The sequence below is a fragment of the Mesitornis unicolor genome, unplaced genomic scaffold, assembly GCF_000695765.1.
Source record: "Mesitornis unicolor isolate BGI_N332 unplaced genomic scaffold, ASM69576v1 scaffold7860, whole genome shotgun sequence".
Lineage (NCBI taxonomy): Eukaryota > Metazoa > Chordata > Aves > Mesitornithiformes > Mesitornithidae > Mesitornis > Mesitornis unicolor.
The window spans coordinates 121,885-132,993 of NW_010160323.1; the positions used below are offsets into that span (position 1 = coordinate 121,885).

Below are 11,109 nucleotides of genomic sequence, written 5' to 3' on the forward strand. Positions count from 1 at the left end.
TCGTTGATAAGAAAGTCAAAGGAATGTGGATTTATAGGTCGAGTTCTTATGTTGCCAAAGGAAACATTTTTTCTGGCTATGGATATGCTACCGAGCTGTCTGTGACCAGTGTAGGAAGAAGTAGGACGAGTTATACTTAAGTACCAAAGAGCGCTTGCCCAACAAACTACTGTCAAAACATATAAGCATGAGACCTTTGAAGCCATTGTTCCTCAGCTCTTCTATTCCGTGTGATGAATAAAGAGCCTTTGTACCATGAGTGCACCTCTGTCCCGGAGAGGCAGCATATTATTAATGAAACTTGAAAGTTCGATATAGAAAAGTAACTCTGTAATCATTCATGGATCTCAGATAGGAGCTATTAACCCTGATGACACTCGGTTTTTCTTCTTTTACTAGCAGTGGCTTCCATTTCCTGGAATTTTCTGTTATTTCTGAAAAATATGAAGAAAATTTTTCCATTGCTAGATCATAAAAGCCCAGGGCAAGGAAAATGAGCTTAAATGTGATGGGCCATTAATAAGCTAAATGTCTTAATGCATTTCTTGGATATGCTTTTTTTTTTTCCTCATGAGGTACCACATCGCCAAGATAGCATACTAGAATATATAGCATACTAGAATATAGCAGTATAAGGGAAGTAATGCTTCTATGATTGATAATTTCTCATACAGGATAATATATATTAGAAAAGGTAAGCATGCATATGTTGGCTCTTTAGGTAATTTCAAATGTATATGAAATAACTTTCTGGTTTCTAGCATTTTCTTGCTTCCTAGCATTTTTCCTGGACAGTCTTTCAAAATATGCCATGGAACACTTGAAAAGATTGAAGGAATGAAAATGTACTTTATCTTACAATTAAAAGCATCAGTGGCAACCATGCATGTGAATACCTACAGGTCCAATTTGGTCTAAATGGTGTTAATGTCTGTCCATGCTTTGGTAGAAATCAGACAGAATGGGACTGGCTGCTAAAGGTACAGGAGAGAAAGAGAATTACATATGCTGGCTTACCCATGTAAAGATCAGCGCCCGAGAAGACTCCATAGAAGTCTAGAAATAGATTAACACAGTTCAGTTATTCTTGTCGGCTTTCTCCCTTTCTCCCCACAGAGCAGTCTTTACTTTTTATGAGCAACCCTCACTTGTACAGCACATAAGATAAACCACGGTGGCAGCCTGTTAATGGTGTCGCTTGGCTGGCCAGCGTGCAGAGCCCATGCCTACCCGGCTGGGGTTCCTGCACCGCCAACCCTTCTGGCGGCTGCGCCAGTCCCTGCTCCAGCACCAGGGAGCTTGGAGGCTTCCCTGGATCCAGGGAATGTGCCAGCCCTGAAGCGTCGTTTGCTCTTAGCGTGTTTCCTGGGAAACAGTTCTGTTTATCATCGTTTTGTGGAAATGAGACAAGCTGCATTAAGCCTGCTGGATCAGCGCTGACACCTCCAAGGCACACCAATAGCTGGAGAGTGCCTGTAGGCTCCAGATTCCTGGGTTTTGCAATCGCTTCAGAGCTAAAGGATAGCAGAAGGATGCAACAGATAAGCTTTACACAAAACCCTTTGAAATATTTAATATTTACTTTGGATAGAACAAAGCATATATGGATTCCGATAAAAAGGTAGAAGCCTTGTCTTAGAAATGTCCTTTCTGTTTCCACGCTGCTTTGACATGTTCCTTGGATTACATAAAAATGCTTTTTCAGGAGCCTGTGCCTCCCCTGAGCTGTGTGTGCACGGTCTCTATTTCCTTTCTCCAAAAGCAGACGAAAGTGTGGCCCTAGATGTGGCCCCGTGGCAGTGTCCCCAGATGTGGCCCCGTGGCAGTGTCCCCGGCCAGGCGCTCTTCTGCTTGGGGCTGTACAGACAGAGCCCCCCTCGGCAGGCTGTCCCAGGTAGGACTGTTGTCCTGCATTGCTATTTCAAACTAAGGTGTATAAACAGCAAAGAAACGCTTGCTAAATATACACAGACTATAGTCTCCTTATAGATTCTTATAGCTACCTCTGACCTGCTAGTGTTCGTTACTTGTACTTACAGCTATTTAATGACCAGAACCTGCATTCTCCCTTCCACAAAATAGGAAAACGTGGATTTGTGGCCTGTTTCAGAGCTTTATTGGTTCCAATTGGTTTTGCCCTATAACTGGGACAATTTAATGAAGTAGAAGTGACTGTGACCCCCTTCGCTACTTGTCACAGGACTTGGGGTTTGTGATCTCTCCCCACCAAGCAGTAGCAGCAAATGTTTGGAAGCAGTGTATTTAAGTGCGGCCTTTAATCACCCTGTAGGGCTGCAGAACACAATGATCTTGGCACACACGCATGCATAAATTAATACAGTTGTGATAAATATATACACAAGTGCTACTGTAATGTCCCGAGAGGAGACCTGTCCTGCTGTAACAACCCTCTGGCGTCACTGGGACGCAGTTCTGAGAAAGGCAAAGCACATCCCTGATTTGGTGGGTTGGTTTTTCTTCTGGCCTTGCTGTAACTCTCTGATAACTGCCCCCATTGGTCACCCCAGGGGGGACAATCACCAGGTGTCATAAGGTAACCAAAACATAACAGTGTAAGGACTAGAAGATTGTGTTAAAGAGGAAATACGGCAGTACTGGATTGGAGAAGGAGAATGTGAGCTAGGTAGGTCAGTGCATTTAATGGACTCCAGCTTTAAGGTTTCACAAATACTTCTAATATTCTGCATATGATGAATTATTTTAGGGAAACTATACATCGCATTCTCTAAATCTGTGTATTTTTCTACATATCTTCTTTAATAAAGCTAGGTATATTAGTTACCATGAATACTGTCCAGACATCTGAGCGAAAGGGAAATTGTAAGCACTGCTTCTTACAAACTGCAAAATTACATTAAATAGCTTTTCGGTCCAGCAATGTCATGGCTGTGATGTCCAATCTTGTGTGCTCTGAAAGGATTAGAAGCAACAAAAGCCTTACACCATTCTGAAGAAAGATTCCAAGCTATGGTAGGAAATTTTTTGCTCAGTTATGAAATCTGCGGATAATTGTTTGTCCAGGATGAGTACTTCTTATATTGGCCCTTGGATCTTGCTGTCTTTTGAAATAAGTATACCGTTTTCTGTTGTGTGTTTGGTTTGGGCTTTTTGTTTGGGTTTTTTGCCTTTTTTTAAAGAAAAATAAGAGTTCAGACGTTATTCTTCATTTTAGAGAGTTTTCCACCATTACTGTGGTAATGTTTGAGCCAAATAGCACAACAAAATTGGCAAACAGTTGAAATACAAAGCAAAATCTGCTGAGAAGTCTTGGTCTGCTCCTTTAGCCGAGATTATTGTTGCCTTCAGGACGGATGTCTCTCACTGCAGGATCGCAGAGGAGGGGGTTAGTTAAGTAGCTGTGTCCTGTATTTTTTTTGGCCATAGGGTAAATGCTCCTACAAATTATTTCTGGTAATGTTGTTCCTGCACAGTAATTCCAATAATGTTTAGCTTGCATAAGCAAGAAAATATATAGCTTGATTAGGCAAGGGAACACGAACTAAGCAGTGAAATAGGTATTTTAAGATTATTTAGCAGTCAAGATTTTCAGATGTGCCAGTGTTCTTTTTAAATACCTTGCTAATTCATCAAGGACCCAAACAAGCGCCTATCTCAGACGTTCTTAGAATTACTCCTGTGTTGAGTGTATCTTGCGAAATTATTCACAGTATTAAAATCTGTGGCAGCAAACCCCTTCCTTGTCGTGTGTTGTGACCTGAAACTGAACCCTGCGGCCACGCAATTGCAGGACTTGTATGCCAAGGATGTGAGTTGCAAGGAATGAAAGCAGAGTGTAAACCTGATGTGCTCAAATTAATAGTGTGTTAGAACTTTGTGTTTATTAGTCATTTGGAAAAGAGGAGGAATAAAGCATGTGAACTAGGGTCACTGCTTTTATCCTAAAAACAACTGAAAGCACTTCAGCGCCTGCATGTTACTGCAGTTCCTTTAGCAGTTTGCCAAGAAGTTTTTCAGAACATTTTTAACCTAGTCAATAATAATTATCTCAAAAGCTGCCTTAAATGTTAAAATGTGTAGCAAATTCTTTCACACATTATGTTCCCTGATACTGGATTCAGTATATTGTCATTGTGAGGATGGCATGGGTGGTCTGGGGTTTTTTGTTTGTTTGTTTTAATTTTGCCATGATGTTCTTGAATCTGGTGATGAATTACACTTGAAGGCCCTCTAACAGCGGGATATAGATTGTCACAGGTGGAACAGAAAGCTTTTATCAGTTTTGGACTCTGTTGGGATAGGGTACGCTACGTCTGGGGACACTGGCACAGGCATAGAGAAGTGTCACCTCCTTTTCTCTGTTCCCTGGGGTACACGATAGCTTTTGAACAGGGTAGCAACCAAGTTAGGCTTTTGGATCCTTGTTCTTAGAAATGTTTTAATTCAGTCTGTCCCTCTTACCACCCTGGCTGCCATACTATTAATAATCAAAGGCTCAAGCTTTGCGAGGGTAGATGATTGTAGAAAGCAAATGTTTAGCATCGTGCTTCCATATTGTGACTTGAAGTTGTGCGTTTAATTGTGGCATTCACAGCTCGTGCTGTGCAAGCCAGCGAAGCCGCACAGTCGGAGCACAGAAGCAGTACTGTGTAACTTCTGTACGTAATTGACCTGATGGAGGCTGAGAGTGCTTGCAGCAAATCTTTTACGAGCTCACTGCACATCAAGAATAATCCTCCAGATAATGAGCACATTTGCGAGTCTTGCTAACTGTTCATGGGCAATTTTCAGGCAGTCATCAAATGAGTTCAGCAAATGCTCCTTGCTAACTGCAATATTTTGCCAATATTTTGGAACGCTGCTGTCTCCCCTGAAAGGTTGTTGATCTCTTTCTTTCAAGAAAGCCCATCCTGTGTAAGTGCAATTGCGTTAACATAACTAGCTTACGGTGGAAACCACAGCTCACGGAGCCTGGCATGTTGCCGTAGCTGTAATCCGCCCTGCGTCCCTCTCTGCTGCTGAGGCACAATGCCGGCGCTGAGCAGAGGCAGCCGGGATGCCGAGCTCCGGGGATGGCGCTGGGTGGGAAGCCAAGGGAAGATGCAGCTGCTCATCCTGCCACCCAGGAGCCTGTTGGGCAGAGCACGGCTGGGTCAGATCAACACTGCATCTCTGCCAAAATTTACCTATTCCTTTCCTCGAAAAAAGAAAAAATGCAGCTGCTAAATTATTTACTAAATGTAGCAAATTCTTCTCATTTTCCCCGAAGAGAGATTTTTGTAAGAGTTTTCTATGATGATGGTTTTCATCCGTATACAGACCAAGACTCTGAAATGTCTTTACCATCTATGAAGTCCTTAAATTGTCTAAGGAAAAGCCTGTGACTGTTACCAAGTCTTATTGAGAAGATAATTATCCTGAACATTAAGACCAAATCTACAAAGAAATCTGGGGATGCTGTTATATTCTTGGCTGTATGTTTTCATAGTAATTCCTTGAGGAAATGCCGAACAGATGGCATAGGTGATTTAATGGGAGACTGTAAGCTCCTTTCTGGCAGCCTCATTTGAAAGTTTCTTCAATATTCCAAATGCTTTTGCCATGCCTGGATATAACGGACATGAAAACAAATCAGTGCTGCAAAGGAGGACCTTCCTCTCTAGAACAGATATGGAAAGGGACTGTAATAGATGTAGGAGCCACAGTCTTGGGTTGAAGGGAGGAAAGTACAAGTGTGCATTTCGGGTCCATGTTTTTTAGAAAAATCAGTTCTTCCACTTTGGGTGTCTCAGTCATATGTTAAAAGAGGGTGACTTCCCTTCACCTCCTTCAAAGGCAAGGACAAATATTTTCAGAAAACCAGGCTCTGTTTTAAGATATGCTGTTTGAACATAGAGAATCATTCCTTGTTCACGGAGTATTGATAATGGGCTTTACCCTAGGCAGTAACTGAATGTGAAAGCAGGAGATTCTTTCATACTGAATTCTCTTTTCATGAATGCTGATTTGCAGATGGTTTATGCTGTATTCCATTGCTGAACTGAAGAATTGATCTCTGGAAATAAATTTGGAATTTATAAATTATTTTTCAGTGTTTACTACGTGCTCTTAATGTGAATGGAAAGTAAGAATGACCATGGATTAGAGAATTCTATGAAAAGATTCTAAGCTTTATATAGGGAAAACGCAAGTTTTAGAATTTCCAGCAAATGTGCCCATGCTACCAAAACTTTGCCAACCTTTAAAGAGTTACTGCGCAGTCTTTTAAGAGTTAGAAGTTACTCTATGTGAAAGCAAATCTGCCTGTGAGTGATTTTTCTGTATTTTCCCTTTTATATTTTTTCAGTGAATGAATCTATAAACCCATGATTTTCTGTTCTTTTCCAGGAACTGTACATAAAACAAACCATATTTTAATTTTTTTCACTTGCTTAAGAAGGAATTATGCACCTATGTTTTCTCAACAAAATAATTTGCAAGTTAAAAAGTAACCAGTTTCCACCATGACTAAGCTGTGAAGTCCAGCTTTCAATTGCAGAAAGTCAAACAGTTGAAATAAATATTTGGGAATATTTGGAGCAACACAAACATCAGATTTACCGTGACTGAGGAGACTGGGATAAGTTACTGGTTAGGGAAGATGAGCTTGGCATGAAGGACTACTCCTTGGCTGGCAGTGTGTGGAGGTGGGATCTCAGTGTTGGTCTGAGCAGCCTTTCTCTCTGGCTCGATTTGAACACCAGGAGCTTTGTAGCTATAAATTCCCATCCAAGTGTTGCAGCTCAGGAAGTATTTTCTATGCAGAAAATATTTCCCTGCTTTCTCAGAGCAGAGACTTGAGAGCTGCTAGGTTGGCTACACACAGTTCAGGGATTTTCATTTACACAGAGCACTCCTGAGGGAGCTGGGCGATAGCATCGACCTCAGTACGACTGAGGAGTAGCTGCCTTTCATGGTGACCAGGAGCCTGATCTGCACCAGATGTGAATGCATGGGGCTTCTGCAGTTGTGTTTTCTTCCTGGTACATCTGGCTTTGAATTAGACTGGCCTTGGAGAACCCCCTGTGCTGGTGGTGGTGGACAGAGTGGTGCTAGATCAAGATTCAAGCTTGTCCAAACTGGATGCTGTGCCTGTCCGGGTTTGGGTGTTTCATAAAAGCAAAACATTCACAGTACGATTTCATTAAATCTGGTATTCATAGGAAATTGAAATATTGGGGGGTTTTGTCCTGTTTGGCATGTCTCAACATTGCATTTTCAGTAGCCCTCTTACTGTTTTGGTGATTTTTTTAAAAAGAGCTCCCTTGGTCATAGTCGTCGTAGACCTTGGTTTTCTCCAGTCTCCAACAGTGGTGCCACTCAGCTGACTCCACGTGGAAGGAAATGAGAGGACAGACCAGATGTTGAAGACCGTCTGCATGATGGATGCGTTTCTAAAGTTGTGGCAAACTGGCCCTGCTTGGTCAGATAATAATCTAGCACAGTTAATAGCTGGATTTTACTCAACTCAAAATAATACTACAACGTGGGACATGCCACTCAGCAATTTGGTCTTGCTTTATTGTTGATTGCAAGTAATTTACCTGGAGCCAGTGCATGCTGCTGTTAATGGGAGATTTGCTGCTGCCTTTAGTAGCAGGCATTTTAAACATATAATCTTTGCGCTAACTAAAGGGGAGAGTAAGGAAATGAAAAACACAAAACAGAAAGATTGGAATAATTATAAGTAGAAATATTTTTCTTTTTTGGTTCTTTTTTTTTTCTTTTACAGTTGCCCAGGAGATGTCAAGTGTCAGATCCGTACATGTTTTTCCCATGAATGCTTTTCAGAAGCAATTTTAAAAAACACTTTGCGACTTCATGTTGTGATAGGTCATTTGTGATTACATCAATCATGTCCTGTTACAGCAGTAAGTGTAGATTGCATCTCAGTGTGGTTACAAACTGATGCAAACAACGCATTTCGGTTTGGGTTGCCATAGCCACAACCACGATTTTCTTTAGCTGTTGTGCTGTGCGCTATTGTGAAATCTCACAGCAAGGTTCCTTAGCTCAAGTCGCCACCAAACTGGTTACAGTATTCTGCATCTAATGGAAGTTTAGGACAAAAAAAAGAGGTTTTGAGTTCTTAAAGAAAAAAATTGAGGGGAAAACCTTTAGAATTGCTTAAACAAAACCTTTATTACTCATGAAACAATTTTACATCATTTATTACCAGAGTCAAAAGGTTAAATTGCCTTCAAGTAACTGTGTTTGAAATCAAATATACTGCAGTTCTTGCCTTACCCTTCTTAAATTTCACTATTTCATTTTCTTTGTACTCACACCTACGCACGTGAAACAGTGTCTAAGTGATGACACCGAGGATAGATGGTACAGATGCCTACCCCAGTGGTGCTGCCATCCTCAATTAATCTTTGTCAGAAAAGGGGGAGTAACAATTATGTGAAGACTTGAACACCTGAAATCACGCTTACAGTGTCTGTGGTGATGATAACCCATTGATCTGGATAATGAATATAATTCCCATAATTCACATGCTACTGGGGCATTGGAGGAAAAGTACGAACAATTAAAACTTTCAGATTTTCTGGGAAAAGTTCTAAAATGATTTTGAACCTGCCCACTAAAGTCTGTCACGACACTTGGGGAACCTTGCTTTTAACCTCATCCAAACTGGGGGCGCTTCAGGCTGGAAGCATTGACCATTGCTATGTATACATACATTTTTCTAACCTCAGAGCATAGCTCTTATTATCAGACAGTTACTGCAGGGATTCTTCCATATCTCAGGCATATCTGTATGATACCTATATTTGTTGTAATCGTTATATTTTTTTTTAATCTGTGAATGATGGAGAAATATTTTTTAAAGGCTAAAAATGTGTAGAATTCACATTATTTTCTCACTTCCTCCACAGAAATGAGGCTAGAAAATATTGTAAAGAGTGATTTTAGGTGATCATAGAATAGCATAGCTTTAACTTTTTGTACTAAAGAAAAAACATTGCGTATTATCAGATGCCCAAGGAAATCATTGGATGCTGTGACACCGTGGTTGCACGGGCTTTTTTTGTTCTTTTCTCTGGAAATATTCCCTGTGTTGTAGCCAGTCCCCTAGAGCCTTACTCTGTCCATCCAGGAACAGGTTACAGTTCAGTTTGTTCACGTTTGCATTGCAGTAATCAATGTGAAGCTGTGTTGGGAGGCACTTGTCACCGTGAGCTATTTATAAGTCAGGCTTCAAGTTTCTAATTCCCTTTGTGCAGCAGTGGTGATACATTTAACGAGAGCTGTTGCTTTCAAAATTGCACCCGTCTCTCACAGAACTGTAACATAAAAACCCCCAACCAACCAAACGACTTTTGTCTTCAACCTGAAAAATATGTCCCGTACTTCAGCCAGAAGACGTATTCTCAGAGACGTGAAAAGCGTTTCCTGGATGTTTTCTTGGGTAACTGGTTAGTCATGATTGAGATGCCCTCATTTGCGGGAACTTTTCTGGGCATGGTTTTCTGAGAGCATCACCTTAAATTTGGCAGAGACAAATCACCGTGGCTCCTAGCCGGCGGACGGTGGCTGCCTGCAGCTGACTGCGTGCTCTCCTCTCCAGCCGGTTGAGGCTACTGGGGTGCTCCTGGCCACCCGCAGCACCGAGTGCCTGCAGTGCTGCCTGGGCTGTCCAGACAAGTTATTTACAGAGAGGGGATGCTCTTGGAAAAGTGGAGTTTGCCTCCTCTTTGCGCCAAGGAGAGCTGGAATGACATTTTATTGGCTTGGCCATTTGCCTTGACTGCACGGAGCGGTGCTGTGCTGCCAGGAGGTGGTGTGGCCACAGCTGGTGTACGTGCTCATGGGACACTGACCTCAGGACAGCTTGGGTCAGCTGCAGGCCAGCACTTCTGGCTGTTAGCTGTATATAATTGCCTTTACAACAAAGACTGGAAATGTGTTTCTTTTCACTTTGTCATAGCTAAATGGTAGATGGGGTTTTGCTCAAACTTAAATGAAAACCTACTTTTACTGGGGGTTGAACAAGAAAACGTTCAGCTGCAAAAGAGGGCATTTTCTTGCAAAGCTATTAACATTTGAGAGCCAAGGTAGTGTCAGGCTCTTTCAACTAGCACGTATGGAGCGTTTCACAGACATGACCTCAGACAGTTTGTCAGCATTTAGTTTTCTGAAGCTCGTGGTTGAAAGGCCCATTGCACAATATAACACACTCACATTCACAGAACATTCACTCAACACAAGAGGCCATCTCTCTTGTGGCAATGAACTTAGAGTAACTGGAGTTTTTTGGATGACTCAAAGGAGTCCATGCTGTAGTAAATAGGTAAATATATATATCCTTGTGAATCCACAGGAGCAAATTTGTCCTCATTCTTTTTAGATATTTCAAAAGTGCAACAAATTGTGTCCTCAGCTTAGACACAAGTTTGAAAAATACTTTTGGGATCATAAGTGGTTGCTCCCTCCTTAGCTAAGCTGTAACCCATTCTCAGTTATCAGCTATGCCTACTCGGTCAGCTGGCTTCCTCAAAAGAACGTTCATTTATTTTTTCCCACTTTATTCTCTCTAAGAAAATTGTGAATGTTGTTTGTTAGTCTCAGTGAAAGAAACCTGGGTGTCTCTGGAGAAAGCAGCAAGGTAACAGCTTTTCCATTTGTGCTCGGATCAGAGTTTAACTTGAGCCCTGTGAGAGCTGTAGGCAAAAACTGAGGAAGTTTTCTCGTAAACTGTTCTTGATGAACAGTTGGTGAGAATTTCTCAGTTAATAACTCTTATCTCCCAGCTGGGCAGAATATGGCTGATAATCTCAGGTATCTAATAAAGCTGCAGGAAGAACTGCATTCTGGTAAAGAGTAAATCTGAACTCCTGTTTCAACTCTTTTATCACTTATGTCATTAGAGGTGTCCTTCATGTGTCCTTTTAAAGTTTTCACCAGGGAGCATAAATTTCAAATCCTGAAGAACTGTGTGAGTGGTCAGGAATACAGACTCTGAATTCTTACATCTTCTGTCTGTGAGTCTTCCTAACTGGGGCTATTTGCAGTGGCTGGTAACTAGGAAAACAGCTAAGCAAACTTCTTTCTAATGTGCCTGTGTGTGTGTTTCTTACTTTCCCT

At 41.5% G+C, this 11,109-nt stretch overlaps 1 protein-coding gene across 1 annotated transcript in view; it reads right to left on the minus strand.

The window, feature by feature from the left end:
• Positions 1-206, minus strand: part of LOC104544712 (beta-1,3-galactosyltransferase 1-like) — a 1,242-nt gene extending 1,036 nt beyond the window's left edge. Inside the window, 1 exon segment of the mRNA XM_010189654.1 lies at positions 1-206. This exon segment is cut by the window's left edge and continues 10 nt beyond it. Within this exon segment, the coding sequence (XP_010187956.1) occupies positions 1-206 (206 nt within the window).
• Between the last annotated feature and the right edge of the window lie 10,903 nt (positions 207-11,109).